This window comes from Mobula birostris, chromosome 15 (genome assembly GCF_030028105.1).
Source record: "Mobula birostris isolate sMobBir1 chromosome 15, sMobBir1.hap1, whole genome shotgun sequence".
Taxonomy (NCBI): Eukaryota; Metazoa; Chordata; class Chondrichthyes; order Myliobatiformes; family Myliobatidae; genus Mobula; species Mobula birostris.
Genome location: NC_092384.1, coordinates 51,828,790 through 51,851,887, shown reverse-complemented (window position 1 = coordinate 51,851,887; position 23,098 = coordinate 51,828,790). Strand labels below are relative to the sequence as shown.

Sequence of the window (23,098 nt, the reverse complement as noted above, 5' to 3'; positions counted from 1 at the left end):
GCTTAGCACTTAATACCATCATTCCCACAATCCTGATTGAGAAGTTGCAGAACCTGGGCCTCTGTGGTGCGCTCTGCAAATGGATCCTAGACTTCCTAACCGGAAGACAACAGTCTGTACAGATTGGAGATAACATCTCCTCCTCGCTGCCGATCAACGCTGGTGCGCCTCAGGGGTGTGTGCTTAGCCCACTGCTCTACTCTCTCTTCTCTATACCCATAACTGTGTGGCTAGGCAGAGCACAAATACCATCTATAAATTTGCTGATGACACAACCATTGTTAGTAGAATCTCAGGTGGTGACGAGATGCCGTACAGGAGTGAGATATGGGGTGGTGTCGCAGCAACAACTTGGCACTCAACGTCAGTAAGATGAAAGAGCTGATTGTGGACTTCAGGAAGGCTGGACGCAGGAACAATACCAATCCTCACAGAGATTCAAAATTCAAGATTCAAAGCACTTTATTGTCATTCTAACCATACATTAGCTCTGCAGGGCAGAATAAGACAGCGTTTCTCATGGGCAGTGCAATCATAACATAACAAACGCAGCACTAAATAGTCAACATAACAATAAATAGTAAAACACAACAGCCACATAGCAGTTAAAATCAAGTTATAAGTGTCCAGTGCAAGTTAAAAGTGTCCAAAGCAGAGTCATCAGAATTGGAGAGAGTGTGCAGTTTCAAGATCTCCGAGGATCTAACCTGGTCCCAACAGATCAATGCAGTTATAAAGAAGGCAAGACAGCGGCTATACTTTATTTTTGAAGAGATTTGGTATGTCAACAAACACACTCAAGAACTTCTATAGATGTACCGTGGAGAGCATTCTGACAGGCTGCATCACCGTCTGGTATGGGGGATGGCGGGGAGCTACTGCACGGGACCGAAAGAAGCTGCAGAGAGCTGTAAATTTAGTCGGCTCCATCTTGGGTACTCGCCCAAGTACCCAAGGCATCTTCAGGGAGTGGCATCTCAGAAATGCAGCACCCAGGGCATGCTCTTTTCTCAATGTTACCATCAGGCAGAAGGGACAGAAGCCTAAAGCAATTTGGGAACAGCTTCTTCCCTCTGCCACCTGATTCCTAAATGGGCATTGAACCCTTGGACAATACCTCACTATTTTCAATTTCATCTATCATTTCTGGTTTTTGCACAATTTTAAATCTATTCAGTATACTGTACATATACTATACTGTAATTAACTTATTTTTTTCATTTCTATATTATGTATTGCATTGAACTGCTGCCGCTGCTAAATTAAATTTCACATCACGTCAGTGATAACTGGATTCTGATTACATTTAAAGTACTTTATTGGTGCAGTGCACTTTGATTTATTTCTTCTGCTTGTAAAGTTTAAGGAATGCAATGAAATACATGCATGAACACAGCATAATTTTACACAATTTCCTGGACCACAGTTCTTCTCTGCCTATCACTTGGCAACATTGCCATTTCTTAGTGTGTCTGTTTTTTTTTAAAAGAGGCCCAGTTGCATGCTTTCCATCCTCGCTGGGTTGTGTGTCAAGCTAGCAAGGAGCTGGATAGATTTGAACGTGGGACCACACACTTTGAAGTCTGGTGCAGTATGTCACCACACCACTGGCTGGATATTTATTGGATCAATATACATGTTATTAGCAAGAGAAAACCTGCAGATGCTGGAAATCAAAGCAACACACACAAAACACTGGAGGAACTCAGCAGGCCAGGCAGCATCTATGGAAAAGAGTAAACAGTCAACCTTTTGGGCTAAGGCCTGATGAAGGGTCTCAGCCCAAAATGTCGACTGTTTACTTTTTTCCATAGATGTTATTAACACCACTCACTGCAACTTCAAACTTATTTTTAGCATTCCTGCAGAAAATGATAACAACATAGGAACAGAGTGATGTTAAATCTCACATTCCCCTTCAATATCAGTCCATGATTTGGATGTAGAACATAGATGTGACCTTTTGTGCAAAAATCCTGTAATGGCTTTCTTAAAAGGACAGATTGAAATATGCATTAACTTCAGAAAGAAAGGGGAAGAAACATGGCCTTAAAACTACTCTCTGCATCCTGGGAAACGATCATCTCAATTTACACCATGTTGGGCAAATTACTGTAATTCCAATTATTTTTTGGACAATAACATAATTCATGCAGATGCTTAAGAGGAAAACAGAATATTATCATATATGCTGCTTGTCTTGAAAAAGTTCTATCAAAAACCCTGTCTATCTGCTTATGAAAGAGCCACATCACCAAAATTTATCTGGCATCTGAGCCTGCTTTCTTCAACATGTTGCCAATGAACCGATTAGTTTTTGGCTACAGTTGTACTCTAGCTAGCTGAAAACGGTTGAGTCCTTATTGATTCTTAGATAAATGCTTGTTTCTCACATTATCCCATTTAAGAGGTACAGTGTGGAACATGCTCTTCCAGCCCAATGAGCCACAGCACTCAGCAATCTACCTATTAAACACCAACCTATTCTCAGGACAATGTATGTACAATGACCAACCAGAACATCTTTGGACTGTGGGAGGAAAGCCACATATACCAATCACGCGCAGAAACAAAGGTGATGGGCAGGTAAAACTAACAGTAACCTGGCCTCCAGTGAGTATTGTGTCCAGTTAGCAGGCACTAAACTTTACAAATGTGAAGGCATTGGCCAGAAGGAATGAGATAATGTATCAAATAACTTCATTTAAACCCTGTCTTGACCTGACCTGGAGTTAATATTTATAGACTTTCAACCACTTGGATACTTAAAACATGAATGACATGAAATTGCAGCACTTACATCCAAGCTCCCCAGTGTTAAACAGCAGGGGGAACCACCAAACAAAAAAAAATATGCAAATGGTGATTAAAAATACAACCACAAATAATAGGCTGACAGAAGAAATATTAATCATTCTTAACATTAAAAGAATGTTCTGGGTTATGCTCACCCTGCAAGGATTGACATACTGATTATATTCTTGGGTATAACAAAGTGTAATGGTCCAGTTATCTAGAGACCAGCAGATGTCACAGGGAAGCAGCTGTATTTGGCTTGAACAGAATTTGCAAGAGTGCACACTGGAATAGAGCAATGATTACATGGGTGTTCAGGCCGAGTGGTCAATTCAGATTGCATTTATTCCTAAATGCAATCCAGAAGGTGAAGTATATAAAGTCGTTAAGCTGTATAACAGTTGAAGTAACCACTGACAAGACTCTAGAACACCTGTCGAAGTTTAATGTAGAACAGTGAAGCAGAGCTGACTGTAGGTAATTGCTACCACCACAATGGCAGAGATGCACGCAGCACAGTTGCAAAAACACGGTTTAACTTTGGAACCTGAACTTGGGAACAGTCTTCCGCTCACTTGTCCAAGCTTGCAGGGCAGGTTACATAACAGCAACTTCTAACTAGTCATAGATTCAAAATAAAAATCAGGAGTCACAGAAGCGAAACATTTAATCAAATTGTTCATTAAAATCATTCCCTTCTCTCCACCACCACCACCTATACACACAATTCCGATTTTTAATTTAACATCTATTCATGGTTCCCAAAAGATTTTTCAAAGTATAAATTACTGAACAATTTAACACTACTGTTTGAAATCAAACAGAAAAGAAACCACTGCTCCTGGAAGACATGAACATTACACAATACTTATTCTTTGAAACTGTATCGCAAGTTGAATTATTTCCTCACCTCTCTGAGAAATATTACTTGCCATAATCAATACTCAATTTAAGAAAACACTATATTCAGACTACTGCCTTACAAATGTATTGTGTAGTTGTCAAGAAAACTTGCCAAGAAATATATTGATCTATAAAATCTGTATGCTATGCCATTGAATTTGTTTCCTGTTATCCAATATACAGATACACAATTCACATTTTTACATTAGATATTCAGGTTCTGTGCAGAGCTTGTGTGTAAAAAAAAAATTTAAAAATCATGCTTTTTCCTCTTCCTTTATCTTTTTTGCAATCTTCTCCACAACCATACTCAATTCCACATCCTTGTTCAACTTCAGGTACACATCCTTCCTGATTATATGGATAGTCAGCCAGTCAGGAACAGTATCAGCCAGTAAACGCAGGTGTTTCTCCATATCACCTGAAATTTAGGAAAGGTATTGGTGTACTCAAATATCACAGAATGAGAATGTGACCCTTGACATTGAAAATATATTCTTAACACACACACACAGCAAGATCTTTAACCAATAACGTGGGGATACCAAGGTAATTGTGTTCTAAAAGTGTCTCATTGCAGAATCTCTATTTCTACAGAATCCATTCTTCTAGCAAGTCTATTCCTTACACTTGTCAGTATTTGTTGTAGCAAAACCCCTTAAGTCCTAACTCTCTCAATTTACTCACTCCAAATCTTCACGAGTTCGCTTGCTTGTTGGTGAGGATCTATTTGGTGAGATTCAGACCATCAGATCTACTGAGCCTTCATTTTCTTCATCTCTCAGACCCAACCTTTAAAAGGGCCTCCTCAGAAGATACATGGGCACGTTCCCTAAAGTACAGGGACCAACTTTATCCTTAATTTCCTCCTTGGTCCCTAGATGGTATCATTGAGAGTGCAGGAGGCCAGTGTTCTAATTCACATTCACCTCTGCTCACCCATCATCCCAGACCCATTTTCTAAAACAGATTTCAAAACCTTCAACATTCATACTCCAAATAGGGAAATGCTTTGTCCTGTAATTTATCAGCATTTGAAATATATACATACACATACGCGTATATATACATAAACATATTTTTAAAAATTCATTTACCCAGGGGCATTGAAGAGCGGTAGCTGTCAATCACTCTGTTACATGCCATGGTAATATTCAAAGCTGGTTTCTTCTCCGCCACGAAGACATTGCGCAGAATTCTTGTTATCTCAGGAAGTCTCGTCATCATATGAAGACGCTCAGTCTGTGCAGGATTCCTCGTCATTGCTGCCTGAAGTTTTTGAGCTTCTTTGCTACGGATCTGTAGAGGAGTTAGATATCAGTGGTTACGCTTCTGATGGGCACTGTTGCAAAATGAAGAAAGATTAGAAATTCTTCAGCAAATCAAAGCCAGAAGTTAATATGGGGTCACAAATCAGATTTTCACCCTCACCCGCTCGAGCAGACTCTGGGAGATCCCTTTCAGTGCATTAGAAGGGCCAGGACTTGGACGTGGGCTCTGAACTGTTTGCTCCTTTCGCTCGGTGGTGGCAGCCATGGCAGTTTCTGCAGATTTGAGGGCCATGTTTGCAAGTGCTTTCTCCATCTAGAAAAAAATCATAAGGACAAAATTCAGCCCAGTACACTTATAGAAGAGGAACCACACTAATTCCTGATGAGGGTATGGCAGTGGCTTTGGAAAACAAACTTTAGCAAAGGTATTGGATGAAGTCCATTGTGGTAGATTGATTCAGTAGATAAGATGCACAGATAAGATGGAGACTGAACTGACTTGCACCCCTCCCCCCCATTGAAGACAGGCAGTGGAGATGGACAATTGCAAATCTGGTTGGAGGTTTGGAACCACAAGGATCAGTGCTGGGATCTGTTTCGATGAAAATGCAGATGGTTGGATAAGCAAATTTGTGGTGATATCTGACATCAAGATTAGTGGAGTTGTGGATAGTCTAAAGAACTATCAAAGAAATTGGAGCAAGAGGCTGAGAAAGGAGTAGGAATCTTGGAGAGAAGACTTTTTTTTACACTACTCTGGGAAAAGAGGCTAGACTGCGCAGGTGCGTGACGTAGAGCGCCAAAGGTTTAAAAAAGATCACACAGTGGGCAGCGGAGTGAGAGGGAGCAGAGTGGGATGGCTTTGGCGCGAACAGGCAGAGGCAAGAGTAGGTTCCAGTAAGTTTTGTTTTGTTTGTTTAGAGTAGAGAGAATGCCAGGCAGGATGTTGGAATGCTCCCCTTGCAGGATGTGGGAAGTCAGGGAGACCTCCAGTGTCCCTGACAACGACACCTGCAAGAAGTGTATCCAGTTGCAGCTCCTAACAAACTGTGTTAGGGAACTGGGGCAGGAGCTGGATGACCTCCGGATCATTCGGGAGAATGAGGTATTTATAGATAGTAGCTTCAGGGAGGTAGTTACGCCAAAGGAGCAGCGCACAGGTAATTGGGTTACCGTCAGGCGAGGGAAGGGGAAAGGGCAGGCAGAGCAGGGTTCCCCTGTGGCCATTCCCCTCAATAAGTAAACTGCATTGGATACTGCTGGGGGGGGGGGGGGGGGAGGAATGACTTACCTGGGACAAGCTGTGGTAGCTGGATTTCTAGCACTGAGTCTGGTTCTGCAATACAGAAGGGAAGATGGAAGAAGAAGAGAGCGGTAGTGATAGGGGACTCGATAGTTAGAGATACAGAAAGGAGGTTCTGTGGTCGTGACAGAGACTCCTGGATAGTTTGTTGACTCCCGGGTGCCAGGGTCAGGGATGTCTCTGATCGCGTGCACAGCATTCTGAAGTGGGAGGGTGATCAGCCAGATGTCATGCTACACATCAGTACCAATGACGTAGGAAGAAAGCGTGAGGAGGTCCTGAAGAGCGAGTATAGAGAGCTTGGTAGGAAGTTTAAAAAGCAGGACCTCAAGGGTGGTAATCTCAGGATTGCTACCTGTGCCACGTGCCAGTGAGGGTAAGAATAGGATGCTCTGGCAGATGAACACATGGCTGGGGAACTGGTGTAGGGGGCAGGGTTTCAGATTTCAGGATCATTGGGACCTCTTCTGGGGCAGGTGGGACCTGTACAAGAGAGACGGGTTACACCTGAACTACAAGGGGACCAATATCCTTGCAGGGAGGTTTGTTAGTGCTTTTGGGGAGGGTTTAAACTAGATTTGCAGGGGGATGGGAACCAGAGTGCCAGAGCAGATAGTGGAGTGGGGGTGAAAATAAATGATGTTAAAAGTTCATGCAAAGTCACAAACAGAAGGGTTGTGTGTGGTGGTAATAATCTTCTGAACTGTGTCCATTTCAATGCAAGGAGTATTGTGGGGAAGGCTGACGAGCTGAGGGTGTGGATTGACACATGGAATTATGACATTATTGCCATTAGTGAAACTTGGCTGCAGGAGGGGCAAGGACTGGCAGCTTAATGTTCCAGAGTTCCGATGTTTCAGACGTGATAGAGGCAGAGGAATGAAGGGTGGGGGGGCGGGGGTGGTGGCATTGCTAGTCAGGGAAAATGTTACAGCAGTGCTCAGGCAGGACAGATTAGAGGGCTTGTCTACCGAGGCCATATGGGTGGAGCCGAGAAACAGGAAAGGTATACCATATTAATGGGGTTGTATTATAGACCATCCAACAGTCAGCGAGAATTGGAGGAGCAAATCTGCAGAGAGATAGCAGACAAAGTTGTAATAGTAGGGGATTTTAATTTTCCACATATTGATTGGGATTCCCATACTGTTAAAGGTCTAGACGGGTTAGAGTTTGTAAAGTGTGTTCAGGAAAGTTTTCTAAATCAATATATAGAGGTACCAACTCGAGAGGATGCAATATTAGATCTCCTATTAGGAAACGAGTTAAGACAGGTGACGGAAGTGTACGTAGGGGAACACTTTAGTTCGTGATCATAACACCATTAGTTTCAACTTGATCATGGATAAAGATAGATCTGGTCCTCAGGTAGAGGTTCTAAACTGGAAAAAGGCCAAATTTGAAGAAACGAGAAAGGATTTAAAAAGCGTGGATTAGGACAGGTTGTCCTCTGGCAAGGATGTGATTGGTAAGCGGGAGGCCTTCAAAGGAGAAATTTTGAGAGCGCAGAGTTTGTATGTTCCTGACAGAATTAAAGGCAAAGTGAGTAAGAATAAGGAACCTTGGTTCTCAAGGGATATTGGAACTCTTGATAAAGAAGGAGAGAGATATATAACATGTATAGGAAACAGGGAGCAAATAAGGTGCTTGAGGAGTATAAAAAGTGCAAACAATTAGGAGAGCTAAAAGACGACATGAGGTTGCTTTGGCAGTCAAGGTGAAGGATAATCCAAAGAGCTTCTACAGGTATATTAAAAGCAAAAGGATAGTAAGGGATAAAATTGGTCCTCTTGAAGATCAGAGTGGTCAGCTATGTATGGAACCAAAAGAAATGGGGGAGATCTTAAGTGGTTTTTTTTTTGCGTCTGTATTTACTAAGGAAACCGGCATGGAGTCAGTGGAAATAAGGCAAAGTAGTGAGGTCATGGAACCTGTACAGATTGATGAGGAGGAGGAGGTGCTTGCTACCTTGAGGCAAATCAGAGTAGATAAATCCCAGGACCTGACAGGGTATTCCCTCCGGGCCTTGAAGGAGACTAGTGTTGAAATTGCAGGGGCCCTGGCAGATATATTTAAAATGTCGGTATCTACGGGTGAGGTGCCGGAGGACTGGAGGATAGCTCATGTTGTTCCGTTGTTTAAAAAGGGCTCTAAAGGTAATCTGGGAAATTATAGGCTGGTAAATTTGACATTAGTAGTAGGTAAATCATTGGAAGGAGTACTGAGAGATAGGATCTACAAGTATTTAGATAGACAGGGACTTATTAGAGAGAGTCAACATGGCTTTGTGCGTGGTAGGTCATGTTTAACCAATTTATTAGAGTTTTTCCAGGAGGTTACCAGGAAAGTGGATGTAGGGAAGGCAGCGGATGTTGTCTATATGGACTTCAGTAAGGCCCCTGACAAGGTCCCGCATGGGAGGTTAGTTAGAAGATTCAGTCGCTAGGTATACATGGAGAGGTAGTAAACTGGATTAGACATTGGCTCAATAGAAGAAGCCAGAGAGTGGTAGTAGAGAACTGCTTCTCTGAGTGGAGGCCTGTGACTAGTGGTGTGCCACAGGGATCAGTGCTGGGTCCATTGTTATTTGCCATCTATATCAATGATCTGGATGATAATGTGGTAAATTGGATCAGCAAATTTGCTGATAATACAAAGATTGGAGGTGTAGTGGACAGTGAGGAAGGTTTTCAAAGCTTGCAGAGGGATTTGGACCAGCTGGAAAAATGGGCTAAAAAATGGCAGATGGAGTTTAATACAGACAAGTATGAGGTATTGCACTTTGGAAGGACAAACCAAGGTAGAACATACAAGGTAAATGGTAGGGCACTGAGGAGTGCAGTAGAACAGAGGGATCTGGGAACACAGATACAAAATTCCCTAAAAGTGGCATCACAGGTAGATAGGGTCGTAAAGAGAGCTTTTGGTACATTGGTCTTTATAAATCAAAGTATTGAGTATAAGAGTTGGAATGTTATGGTGAGGTTGTATAAGGCATTGGTGAGGCCGAATTTGGAGTATTGTATTCAGTTTTGGTCACCGAATTACAGGAAGGATATTAATAAGGTTGAAAGAGTGCAGAGAAGGTTTACGAGGATGTTGCCGGGACTTGAGAAACTGAGTTATAGAGAAAGGTTGAATAGATTAGGACTTTATTCCCTGGAGTATAGAAGAATGAGAGGAGATTTGATAGAGGTATATAAAGTAATGATGGGTATAGATAGAGTGAATGCAAGCAGGCTTTTCCCCCACTGAAGCTAGGGGAGAAGAAAACCAGAGGACATGGGTTAAGGGTGAAGGGGGAAAGTTTAAAGGGAACATGGGGGGGGGCTTCTTCACACAGAGAGTGGTGGGAGTGTGGAATGAGCTGCCAGATGAAGTGGTAAATGCGGGCTCACTTTTAACATTTAAGAAAAACTTGGACAGGTACATAGATGAGAGGTGTATGGAGGGATATGGTCCAGGTGCAGGTCAGCGGGACTAGGCAGAAAAATGGTTTGGCACAGCCAAGGGCCAAAAGGCCTATTTCTGTGCTGTAATGTTCTATGTTCTAATACAGATGGATATACTGTAGATCACTTACGGATATGGATAGAGAAGTAGCAGATGTGAGATGCTGCACTCTGGGAGGTCAAATGAAAGTACATGGTTAATGGTAGACATCTTCATAGCAATGTGGGGTCTAAGTGCTTCGTATACAAAGTGGATAAAGTGGTTAAAAAATACGGAATCATTGATAAGAGTACTGAGTGCAAGAGTAAGGAAGTCATGCAGCAGTTATATAAAACTTTACTCAGACCGCACTTGGGAGTATTATGCACAGTTCTGGTTCACTCCACTATAGAAAAGACATACAGGCAGTGGAGAGGGTGCAGAAAAGGTTACCACGATGCTGCCTGCATTAGAGGGTATGAGCTACAAGGGGGAGTTTTTTTTGAATTATGAAAACTGTGGACAGGCTAGACAGTTGGAATCTTTTCCCCAAGGTGGAAATATCAAACATAAGGGCACAGGTGGATACAGTACTTGTGCAAGGATATATATCAGGGAGCGCACGCGCGTTAGGGTGCTTAAAACGTGCACAGTAATGTAGTAATTTTATATATTGCACTGAACTGCTGCTGCAGCAGGGGGGAAAAAAACATTCACAATACGTGAGTGATGATAAACCTGACTCTTGTCTCTGGGCTGGGTGTGTCTGCACCCACACCACCCTCCCCACCCTCCCTTTACCACTGGCACTCCTTCACTGCCACCTGTCCCACACCACTTCCCCAGTGCTCCACCCTCACCACTCCCAACATCCTTTGCTCTCGCCAGATTTACAAACTCGCTCTCTGATCCACGGTTAGAAATACAGGTCCACAATCCCTTATCCAAAATCCTTGGGGCCAGTTGCATTTTGGAATTCAGAATTTTTTGGATTTCAGAATCCCTCCTTATTGGTTCCGGGACCTCCCCCCACCCCCCGCAGATACCGAAAAAAAACACGTATGCACAAGTCCCTTATTTAACCTGTCTCAGTGCAGTGGACTTTAGGACCCAGCGGAGCTCTGGACCTACACACATCCTCCCGTATACTTTAAATTATCTCTAGATTACTTATAATACCTAATACAATGTAAATGCTATGTAAATAGTTGTTATACTGAATTGTTTAGGGAATAATGACAAGAAAAAGCATTCAATAAAACAAAAATATACAGCTTCAAACGAAGCTAATCAAACACATGGTAACTGACTTATTGGAATAAATGCAGAATGTCACTGTCACTATAAAACTTCAGTAACTTGTCTTTCTGTTTATTTAAATCATATACAGTGGTCGTTCTGACACCATATTCTTCAGTAAGATGCCGCACAGACACACCACGATCAAGCTTCTGCAATAACTCTACTTTCCGCATTATTGATAATGAAACAGACACTTCCTTCTCTTTTTCCACTGTTACCCATAGGGGTACCTGCAGCTCTTTTTGACATTTTCACAGTGAAATTAAACACAAAGTCAACAGCAAACACAGAATATCAGCGAACAGCAAATACACGTGTAACCAGTACGAGCGCTGAGCCACAACTGACGTCTGGCGGCCTCTGCTAGTGCTGCCATGTCACACCTAAGTGACGTCAGCTGTTGGCAAAAAAAGACTTTGGTTTTCGGAGCTTTTTGGATTTCGGAAAAGGGATTGTGAACCTGCACAGTACCGTGTAAGTCTTGGGCACCCTAGCTATAATATACAGTACTGTATATTTAAATGCTTCTAAGGTTGGTGGTGGGGGAAGAGGAAGTTTTAGGCAATACTTTATTGAAAATGGAGAGAACTGGGTGCTAGGGATGGTTGTGGAAGCAGGTAGTTTGGCGGATTTTAAGAGGCATTTAGATAGACACACAAATACAAGGGAATAGCAGGATATTGATACACCAGAAGCGATCATTTGTACAAGAGATCATCAAGATAGGCTATTCAGCCTACGATGTTGTGCCAGTCAGTGCTGTGCTGTTCTATGTTCACACTTGGAGGAAGTCCCTCTCTTTCTCGCCCCACTACAAAGACCCCACTCTTGCCCACCCAAACAATCCATAGGCGTGGGGGTGGGTTCTGGGAAACATTACATGGTGCCACATCAGTACCTTTGGTGTCATCATGCTGCGGGCTTTATCCAGTACTTCCTGGGCCGTTGTTAGCTTCTCAATACCTGGAGCCTGGGGAAGTTCTGCAGCAACAATGTCGGGGACTTCATCCACATTAAAGCGTGGGTGCCATCGCGTCAGCTTGTCATCAGGTACATACATCGGAGGGTTAAGAGAAGCTAAAAATGCCTATGGGGGGGGGGGAAAGAGAAGGCAAATAAAAAGTTATTGCTTCATCAGTTTCTGGAAGTTCACATTTCTGTCAAGAAATCTACCAAACAATCAGTCCCCAGAGCTGTGATCTTCACAAAAATGTTATTTTCACATCCCAGAGTTTGCAAAGCACCAACTTTGTTGATGCAGTACAACATGGAAGAGGAGTGTACTGGCACTGACTAACACCTCTTACACATCCTCAGCAGAGTTGACACTCAATTCAAAACTATTTACAGAAATTAATAGTACCAAAATGAAGCACAATCTACAAGTACAGGTATTGCAAAACGTGGCCCAACATATCCATCTCAGAGCCTCATTTATGCCATTCCTAGGTGATGGGCTGAGAGTGCCAATAACAAGGCCAGACATTTTAGTGCGTGTCAAAAGAAAAGGAGTGAGGAGCATGATGGAAAAATAAGAGCAAGGAGGAACAAAAATAACAGCTGCTCATAAAAATATGATAAAATTCTCTCAATGTCACTGAACCTTTGAGCACACTGAATCTATACGAAACAGTCAGAGGAAGGCAGCATCCACCAGAGATTGCCACCACTCAGGCCATGCTCTTCTGATAGAAGGTACAGGAGCCTCAGAACTTGCATCAACAGGTTCAAGAACAGTTACTACCCCTCAACCATCAGGCTCTTGAACAAAGTGGATAACTACATTCACTGAGATCCTCCCACAACCAATGATTTCACTTTAAGGACTTTTTATCTTGTTATTCCATGCTCTGATTATTTATTGCTATTTATTTATATTTGCATTTGCATTGTTTGTTGTCTTTGGCACTGGTTGATCTTTCATTGATCTTGTTATAGTTACTATTCTATAGATTTACTGGGTATGCCTGCAGGAAAATGAATCTTCAGGATCTATGTAGTGATGTATGTACTCTGAACTTTTTACACGTTTAACACTTCATTGGAAAGACTGCATGTCCTGCCATGCAGTCTGCCCTCAGCACTATATTGAAACACCAATCCAAAAAAAATTGAGGATCTACATTCTTAAACATACTGCAATCCATGTGAAGCACTCACAGAGCAACTCCACGATCTTCACCAATGAACCAATGGTGTGTTTCAAAGTCAGGAAGGCAGAGGAGATAGAAGTAATGTTTTAAACGCAACCATTAGTCTTTGCATTGAGATGGTCAAATCAGGAGTCTAAACAGTTGGAGATGGCAGGGAAATGTATTGTAGTGTTCACACAGCAAACACTGTGTGCTACTAGGAAAAGGAATTAATGTTCAGAGGACCAGGTACCCATCAAGATGGAGCTTTGTCCAAACCGTGCAATGGGGCTATACTCACTGAACAAGTGGGAGAAAAAGTACCATCACACTCCTGATCTCTGGAATCTGTTGGTGGGTCAAATTGCAAAAACATCCAACCTATAACCTGCTCTCAAAGAGACAGCACAAGGCTGGTTAAGTTTATGGTCAATTATGAACTCCTTCAGATTAATTGTGTGTTGCTGAATGAGGGCTTGGTGGGTGAATTCTCACCCACAGAGCCTGGTTGATTAACTGTTTTAATTGGGTTGGTAGAAAACTTCACAGTGCATGGAATTAAAGTAAATCATTCATGGATTAGTAGAGTGTTACAGGAGATAAATTTACTGCCTAAAAGGATGGCAGAGGCAGAAACAAGTCAAAAGTAGATGAACATGTACCTGAAGAGTCACAAACCAGAAGATTACGATCAAGAGCAAGACAATGGGATTATGCCAGTTTGCCACTGACAAACACAAGGATGGTGCAGCCAAACGTAACGGGAAGTGGTGAGACAAGAGTCTGAGGCAATAGGTAAACTGAGGAAGGGTGCAAGATGACAAGCAGTTTACACCTGGTAAGGGAGGGGAACAGACTAGACCCGAGACATTGGCAGGTGAATAGGGGACAAAGAAAGGGAGAAAAGGCAGCAGATAAACAGGGCTACCAATGCTGGACTCTGATAATGGAGGTGAAAATGGGAATCACTAGAAGAGCTGAATGGTAGATGGAACCAGAACCAGAATTCCTCCAGCAGATCATCTGTTGCAAAGTAAATCAGCAGTTTGAAAAAGATAGTAAAGATATTTGATTCTTAGATTCACACTAAACCTAGATCATATCATGCACCACACCAAACAAGCCTTCAGGGTTGAGGGTAGGAGCTTGGCCTGGTCCAACCTCCAAGTAACAACAGAAGATCCTTGTATACAGCTGATGCGGATTCAGTATTTGGAAAATGGATAGGAACCTGAAGCCAGAAGTCAGAACCATTCTTTGATGTTGAGTTCAAGCCACTAGAGGTCATTAAGTGCTGCATCACAATACTTGCTTTGAGAAACTTAAGTTCAAGAACTTGGTACTTAAAAAAAATATTGAGATTGGCAATCTCCTGCTGATATATTCAACCACACCCATCTCAAAGTAGCACTTACGAGCATCAATGGAACTATGGCCATAATGATCTGCAGACCGTATGGCTTCCAGGATTAAAACCAGACTAAAAATGGCAGAACAGGTGATGATGCCAACCCATTGGTATCACAGGTCAGGTCTTTGATACCCGAGGATAAAGCTGCCAGGTCAGCCCAAAGACAGGAGGCTTACCTTATGGCACTGCTTCACCATGTTTGTAAGGTTCCGATGGAAAATGCGCTGGCGCATAAGCATGTGGGAGGCTTTCAGTTGTGTCTGCCCTTCACATTTCTCCCCTGTAGGAGGAAAACAGTTTGATTTTTAAATGCTTTTTTGAAGATCTCCTTCAGCCTTGCTGTGCAAATGTTAAGAATTGGACCAGAGGTGAAACAGCAACGAAAGAAAGAGCCGGAAGAATAAAAGACAATTAACAGTGAACCAGAAAACGTAACGCTGTTTATTTTTAAAGGCAGGACAAAAAGCTAGAAGAACACAAGCTGTTACCTCGCTTAATAGTTTATACAAGAGACGGTAAGCAAAACTGAGGGAAAATACATAAAATGCAACATTAATAGGATAGGTGGCGTCCCTCATTGAGTCATATGGTGGGGTAGTAAACATGAAAGGATGGATTTCATGGGAGGAGTATCTCAGGAAGGATGGAGAGGTGGGATTATAATATTTGGGTGTGCAGAACAAGAGATCTAATTGAAACTTCTAGAACTCTGATAGGGTGAGACAGGCTGGATATGGGAAACAGTAAGTATCGGGCTATAGTGGCAAGAGATTTAGTATGGAGAAGAGGAAAATCTAGACTCAGGATGGTGAAACAGGAGAATTCTGCCAGATAGCCTTAAGGAGATTGTAACATTTCTAGATGTAAAAAAGCATCAAGTGCTATGGGGAGAATGGGGGAAAAGGGTTGAGACTGGAGGGGGATCAGTTGTGATGCACCAAATAGCGAAGCAGGGTTGGAGAGTAACAGCCAACTCCTGCTCCCATTTTAGCCAGAGTCAGACAGCAATCAAGCACAGAAACAGGCCCTTCGGCCCAACTGATCCATGCTGACCACACACTCCCCGCTAGTCCCTTGTTGCCTATATTCTGCTCACAACCCTCCTCTTAAACGTGCAATTGTATCCACTTTTTCTGGCAGCTCATTCCAGGTCCTCCGTGTAAAAGAAGTTACCTTTCAGGCCTTAAAAATCTCCTCTTCCTCACCTTGTCCGTACTCCCCAACCCAAGGGAAAAACCATGACCATCCATCTTACCCAGACCCATGATTGTTAATTAAACGTCTGTTAGGTCAACCCTCATCCTCCTCTTCTCCAGGGAGGAAAGATTGAGTGCTGCCAACCTCTTCCTGTAACTCAGGCTCTCTAATCCAGGCAGTCTCTTCTGCACCCTCCCCAGCTTGATGTCCTTCCAGTAACAGGGTGACCAAATACTTTTTGAGTGCAGCCTCACCATTGACTTGTGCAACTGTAGATGAAGGCCAGCCAGCTGAACACCACCTTCACTTCACCGTCCTGTCCACTCCTGCAGCTGCTTTCAATGAACCGTGCACTTGTCCTCACAGGTCGTTCAGTTCCACCATGATCGTCAGTGGCCTGCTTTTCACGGTATTGGCCCCACACTGTTTGAATGTCCCAAATACATTACCTCACATTATCCAAGTTGACACCCATTTGCCATTTCCTAGCCCAGCTCCGTAACTGATCAAGGTCTCTTTGCAATTCCTTGTCATGAGCTTCACCACCAATAAGACCCTAAATTCTGTACCATCATCTATTTATTTGTCCTTACACTGACAAAGACAGCAATGTCCAACAAAATTCACAGTCTTAGCACTATTTACCTCCTTCAAACACAGGATCGATGGTGAGCTGGTAGCCAGATTTCTTCACAGAGCCACTCCACGTTGGGATTCCTTTCTCCTGCCTGAACTTGTATGCCGATGGGTAAACTGTCTTAATTTGTCCAACATTTCGCTGTTCAAATTGTCTACGAAGAGATTTCAAGGTTAACTGTTGCTGGACTAATATAACTAGCAATCACTTCAACAATATTGGTACTAGTTTTGTTAGTATTTTGATAATATTCCTGCAAATGAATGGTCAAGGTAGCACTGGTGAACCATGGTGACTTGTTGCAGACTGCTTACAAAACTTCTAAATATATTTGTTCTGAATTACTCTCACTGCAATCTGCAGACTGCGATTTCCCTTTAAGCAATATACTTTTGCAATTCTGTTGGGTGCAGTCTTTCATCGATTCCATTGTTTCTTGCATTTACTGTGATTGCCCGCAGGAAAATGAATTTCAGGGTTGTATATGGTGACATGTAGGTATTTTGATTATAAATTTGCTTTGAACTTTGAAACCATCACTATGAAATACTTCTCTCATTAAAAATGAAGTTAAAAGATTTCTTTCAGTTTGTTTTTTAATATTGAGTCATAAAGAAGTACAGCACAGAAACAGGCCCTTCAGCCCATCAAGTCCATGCCAAAACCACTCAAGCTGCCTTCTCCCATTGACCTGCATCAGGACCATAGCCCTCCACACCCCCACCATCCAGGAACCTATCGAAACTTCTCTTAAACATTGAGATCAAGTTCACATGCACATTTAAATTATAAAATTTCAGAATTTTTTTGCCAGATATCAACTTAGTAGCTCCAAAGCTTTTAAATAGCAAGTTTTGGAAAGTAGTTAATTTATTTTCAAAAGCCATTTATTCTAAAGTGTATTTTGGAAATCAAAATGTTAGCTAAACAGAAGTGTTTCTGGTAATGAATTTTTTCAGCTCTGCAAGTAATTTATTTTTAATCAATAAATTGCAAAGGCTCAGGACTGAAGTATTTACCCTTCAACAAGGGGGTAAACAGCACCAGAATTTGTTCTGCCCACTTGTATAGGCTCATACTCACTTCCGCATCATGTCCTGAACACTCTGTTTCACCTTGGCGAAGGTAATGGTCTCGGAGCGATTGAACAACATGCTCACAACAGTGTCCATACTACGGAACATCTCTGCCAACACCTTGTATTTGAAAGGCAAGGTCAACCCTGGTGGGACATCTTGTGCCAAGTTGTGGAAACGCTGGTAAGCTGGTGCCTTCACCCTGGAGCAAAATGATTATCAGGATTGCTGTATGAAACTGTTCATCAACAAGGACCTTTAGTAGACTTGTAATTTTGTTGTTCTAGTGATTTTTAAAAATTGCTTTCTCCTCACCTTTCATCCTCACTTAATTTTTCTTCTGGCTCATCTGTCTTTTCCTGCTCTTTATTTTCTTGTATCTTCAGTTCGAGTTCTCGAACTCGCTTTAGGCGACTTTTGGCATCAGCACTCAACTCAGAAGGGAAATGAGCTGTTTGGCTGAGCTTCTGAATTCTTTGCAACCGGCTCTTTAAAGCCAAAAGACCCTCCTTTCCAGGTGCCTTGTCCACCTATGGGACAGGACAAACACTGAAGACAAGTGTTTTCATCACTAATTCCTTTAATACTTCATTTAAAAATCATTTATCAGTCATTCTTTACATAATTGAGCATTTCTCAGCATTTTGTACTGACACTGCCCCATATTTTAAAACAAGGCCAGGTGCCTCAAACTGAAGGCTGTGTTTGTATCTCGTACCTGCTGGCTTCTCTTGCTCGAATCTTGCAATGTTGGAAATTTAGAAACCTCCTTCCTCAAAGCTGTTATCTCATGAGGAGATGCATCCTAAGTGGTGGGGGGGTGGGGGTGGGGGTTGCAGAGAGGAGCAGAACACATTAGTATCACCACCCTCAGGTATGTCCCTATAGTATTAGTGACCGCGATGGACACTCCCTGGCGCTGAGACTATGAAGACTGCCCCGGCTGCTGTGTTCCATGCCCGCTAATACGATAAACTGATAAATAAGGCTTTGGGCCTACTGAGGACTCAATGCTGCTTTTCGCCTCAATTGTTATGCATGATGTTTTTTTTTTAAAAATTAGGTTCTTTCAGGTTTCTTGCTCTGTGGCTAACTGTGACCAAACAAATCTTAAGGAAATATAACTTGTACATTCTTTGACAGTAAATGGATCTTGAATCTAATTGTTAACCCAGATCAGGAGTTTACCTGACAACGGCAAGGTTCTCAGTTTTCATCATGATAGTGAGATCAGAAGCAAGATCTGGTGGTCAGGTGTAGGCAGTTCAGTGGAAATGAGGCAGTGGCAAATTTGTCAATTGTTTATTGTTGTTACATGTCCCGATGTATGAGAAAAACTTTGCTCTGCATGTCATCCAGACAGATACAAGCACAATGAGGCAGTACAGAAGAAAACGCAATTAACAGAATGCAGAAGGTTACTGAGAAAGTGTTGCGCAGGTGGACAATTAACTCCATAACTAGGTAGACTGAGATCAAAAGCTCATTTTCATTGTACAAGATCCTTCCCAGAGTCTTACAACAGTGGGAATAGAAGCGCTTCCTGAGCCTAATGGTATGTACATGGCTTCCAGCAAAGAAACTAAAATTGAAGGCGGAATTGTTGGAAATATTTAACTTATCAGGTTGAGGGAGTCAGTGTCAAAATGATGTTTCATTAGAGCTAGGAAGTTAGAAAACAAACAGGTTTTAGATTGACAAAGGATGGCAAGAGCAGTCTTGTTATTAGACATTCTGCAAGCATCAGGTCTCAAAACGGCATTATGTGAATTCTTAGAAGTTTAAATAATAACATCTGACATTTAAAACCAGCAGTTTGATAAGCTTGGAGTCTCAAGACTCCTAACTGACATGCATAATTAGGAAGTATTGCTCATATGATGGACATTATTCATTTCAAAATTGTTCTACGTTAAATCTGAACAACTGACCAATGTTTCATGAACTAGACCCCATAACCTTCCCAACCACTGAGTGGGTGTCGGGTGACAGGAATGGACCTGCAATGTTTAAAACACTGATGGGTGATTCAAGCTGGTGGTCTGAGGATGATGCACACTATAAACAGAATCCAAAGGTGGACAAGCTATTGCAGTTGGGGTTTCTCGTCTGTTTTTGCCATGGAGGGGTCAATGGAAGCTGGGGACTGACAGTCGTGATGTCTTGGACCATACACATATCGCCAAGGTGTAGGTGGTCTTGCACACACTGAGGTGCATTCTACCCCAGGGCCTGACCAAGTGCATTCTCTCATCTTTTGAGAAGCTAGGGGAAAAAAAACTGCAAAGGCCTTGCAAGGATGTTTGCATCACCTTTGGCCACGGGTGAATCCCAAACGACTGGAGGGTAACTGGTGCCATGCCATTGTTGGGGTAGGGTGACAGGGACAGGCCAGGAAGATGCAGTTCATCAGCGGTGGGCAAGTTACTGAAGGGACTCGGGAGGACAGGGACAGGGTGGTGATGATTAGCACAGCTTTGGACATGGGTAGCCATGTCTCACAGGTTTTGTCAAGGCTGGATGAGAGCAGGGTGCACATGGAAGGTCACTAACAGGGTGCTGCATTGAGGGCTGGTCTGAAAGGTAGATTGCAAGGGATTCAGGGAGAGCTAGCTAAGTGCCTACCCAATGGGCTTCATCATAGGATGCAGTGACAGTGCACAGTTGTTTCAAGGGCTGTGAGTAGCGGTGTGCCACAGGAATTGGTGACGGGCCCCATGAGGTTCATCATCCAAAGAACTTTCTACAGGGGCACAATTGAGAGCATCCTGACTGGCTGCATCACTGCCTGGAATGGGAACTGTACTTCCCTCAACCCCAGGATTCTGCAGAGTGGTGCGGACATCCCAGCACATCTGTAGATGTGAACTTTCCACTATTCAGGCTATTTACAAAGACAGGTGTATAAAAGGGGCCCGTAGGATCATTGGGGACCCGAGTCACCCCAACCACAAACTGTTCCAGGTGCTACCAGTCCAGAAATGGTACCACAGCATAAAAGCCAGGACCAACAGGCTCCGGGACAGCTTCTTCCACCAGGCCATCAGACTGATTATTTCACACTGATACGATTGTATTTCTGTTATATTGACTGTCCTATTGTACATGTTTTTTTTTTACAAATTACTACAAAATGCACATTTAATCGGAGACGCAAAATAAAGATTTTTACTCAAGGGTGGGAGAAATAAAGTCGATTCAAATTCAAATAAACGATTTGGCTGAAAATATACTAGTCATAGTTAGCAAGCTTGCAAATGACATTTAAACAGGTGGTAGACAGTGAAGGTGGTTGTCAAATATTACGAAGGAATCTCCATCAGCCAAGTGGGCAAAGAAATACAAGAGCAAAGTGTTGCATATTGGGAAATCAAACCAGCCTGGAACTTGTAGAGAACGGTAAAGCCCCCGGGTGTGCTGTAGGAGTACAAGTACATACTGTAGTTCTGTCGAAGTGGCGTCACCAATCACAAACAAGAGAAAGTCTGCAGATGTTGGAAATCCAAGCAACGTACACACACAAAACGCTGGAGGAACTCCGCAGGCCAGGCAGCAACTATGTGCAAACAAAAAGTCTCGGCCCCGAAACAACGACTGGACTCTTTTCCATGGATGCTGCCTGGCCTGCAGGGTTCCTCCAGCATTTTGTGCGTGTTCACAGGTAGACATGCTGATAAAGTCTGGCCGTGCTAGGCTCCCGTCAGGGCATCGAGTATAAAGACACAAGACACCGCAGATGCTGGAACCTGGAGCGACCCTGCAGGGTTCCGACTTGAAACGTCGACAGTGCCTTTCGGCCCCACAGATGCCGCCGAGTTCTTCCGGCAGACTGTTACTCCAGATTCAGTATCTGCAGTCTGGGGTCCCTGGGCCGAAGGACCCATTCCTGAGCTGTACTCTTCTATGATTATATACAAAAATACTGCAGGGTACAAGGAAATAGATGGGGAGTGGGATTAGTGATTGCTGCACTGGCAACCTGCATGGACACGTTGGGCCGAATATCTTTTGTATAAGTGAAAGGTGCAAATCGCAGCGGCTAGTTTTTCTTTCTCCTTTCCCTCCAACTGTAATTAATGCAAAAGTAGCTTGTTCCCTTCAAGTGTTCTGGGGCGCCCCGAGGTTTTGATAAGCGTTTTTACCGGCCCCGGCCAAAGCTCAATCTTACCATGGCCTCCGGTGGTAGCGGCGCCGTTTCTTCAGCCTTGGTATCTCGTTGCAGACCATCATCTGCTTCTCGTGGCTGCAGCACCAGGCACCTCCGGGCAGACGGGACCCGCTGTGGGCCCTGCAAAACCGACAATGCCACCGGCCGTGGCTCGGCCTCATCGATCGAATCGGAGCGGCAGCGTTTCTTCGCTGCGCTGGTCTGCCGCCCGGTTCCTCTGTCGCCACCAGGCCCAAAACCGGCAGCCCCCAAGTCGAATTCCGAGACCCCTTTTGACGGGGTCACAAGATACTCAAGCGTGGACGCTGTCCGACCTGCCTCCCGTTTGGGGGTCGTGCAAACTTTTTCCCGGCTTGCAGGCACCGATTTAAAGGTGTCCTGAACGGCGGGCGTTCTGACCGGTGCGAGAGGCGAGCTTTCGCTGCTGGGAGCCCGAGCCTGAGCCCGCGGTACCGTCGGCCGAGCTTCCAGCACTTTCCTCCGGGACGGTCCACGCTCCTCGGCCAGTGACCAGGTTGTGTCGCCTGGAGACCCCTCCTTCCCGGGTTTCGCGGACAGCGGGTCCCGCTTCGCTTTTTTAGTCTGCGGGAAGTAGTCTGTTAGCTTGACCTGTGCCATGGCACCGGAGTGAACACGAAGCCAACAGCAGCCGGACTGCCCCCGTTAGCAGACGCTCCAGCGGTACGGTACCCCCCGAACACAGAATTGTCACAGCACTGCCCGCAACTCAACCCGGTCCGGGATGGGCGCCGAGAGCTCCAAACTGTCTTCAATTTGCGGCTCGGAAACGCTGCTCCTTTCCTCCCGGGGACAATCCGGAGCAGATTCGTTCCGGTCCCGCAGCGACTCCAAACTTTCGCGCTAAACTCACACGTGACCCCCCCCCCCCGCGAGTTATTCCACTTCACCGCGCCGGGAGTCTCCGCCGGTCAAATTAAAGTGTCTGCGCTGCTTTCCCCCTGAATGCTATAAAAAACCTGCACATAATTAAAACCAAACATCTCTGCTTCAGGGACGCGGCAACTCCTTTGTCGATCTGCCACCGGGAACCAGAATAGGCAAAGGACTATTTTAATTGCTTCGCTACGCTTAGAATGGTACAGTCTTCCTCCGGCGCCAAATGAGTGCGGGAATTGCGCTCTTTTTATGACTTGGTAATATAGTTCAGTTTTTAAAAATGTTTTAATTATGTCAATAACGTCACCACCTTTCTATTAACTACAAAGAATTTGTTAAATTGATTATTGTGATTAGCCGTGTGTGTGGCTCTCTGTACCCCGAGTTACGTATAATTTTGTTAGTTCTCCCAAAGTGTAAACATACACGTTGCTTTTAACAGGAGTATTTTAATTCCTAAACTGAGTTCGCTGAGGAATGCAAAACAGTTCTGTTACGTAATTAGTTGCACAAAGTACATTTTCATTTTTACTCTTAAATAGTGGCTCCCTGATGCCCGCAAATTATATACAA

The 23,098-nt window shown here is 43.6% G+C and overlaps 1 protein-coding gene across 1 annotated transcript; it reads right to left on the bottom strand.

Moving 5' to 3' along the window:
• Nucleotides 1–502: 502 nt before the first annotated feature.
• cdt1 (chromatin licensing and DNA replication factor 1) lies at nucleotides 503–22,476 on the bottom strand. The gene is made up of 10 exons (XM_072279780.1): nucleotides 21,629–22,476; nucleotides 18,179–18,265; nucleotides 17,776–17,990; nucleotides 17,468–17,662; nucleotides 16,393–16,538; nucleotides 14,727–14,830; nucleotides 11,906–12,094; nucleotides 5,131–5,283; nucleotides 4,797–4,998; nucleotides 503–4,120 (listed from the first exon to the last, which is right to left on the bottom strand). The coding sequence occupies exons 1-10, from the start codon at nucleotides 22,244–22,246 to the stop codon at nucleotides 3,957–3,959; spliced, it is 2,073 nt and encodes a 690-aa protein (XP_072135881.1). The 5' UTR covers nucleotides 22,247–22,476; the 3' UTR covers nucleotides 503–3,956.
• Between the last annotated feature and the right edge of the window lie 622 nt (nucleotides 22,477–23,098).

What these genes read in the sequence shown, in the direction of transcription:
- cdt1 (XM_072279780.1), bottom strand. Translation starts at nt 22,246, where the DNA reads ATGGCACAGGTCAAGCTAACAGACTACTTCCCGCAGACTAAAAAAGCG. An exon ending in CGCTACCACCGGAGGCCATG is followed by an intron (nt 18,266 to 21,628) that starts GTAAGATTGAGC and finishes CCCACCACTTAG; the next exon opens with GATGCATCTCCTCATGAGAT. An exon ending in CGATCCTGTGTTTGAAGGAG is followed by an intron (nt 14,831 to 16,392) that starts GTAAATAGTGCT and finishes TTCCTCCTACAG; the next exon opens with GGGAGAAATGTGAAGGGCAG.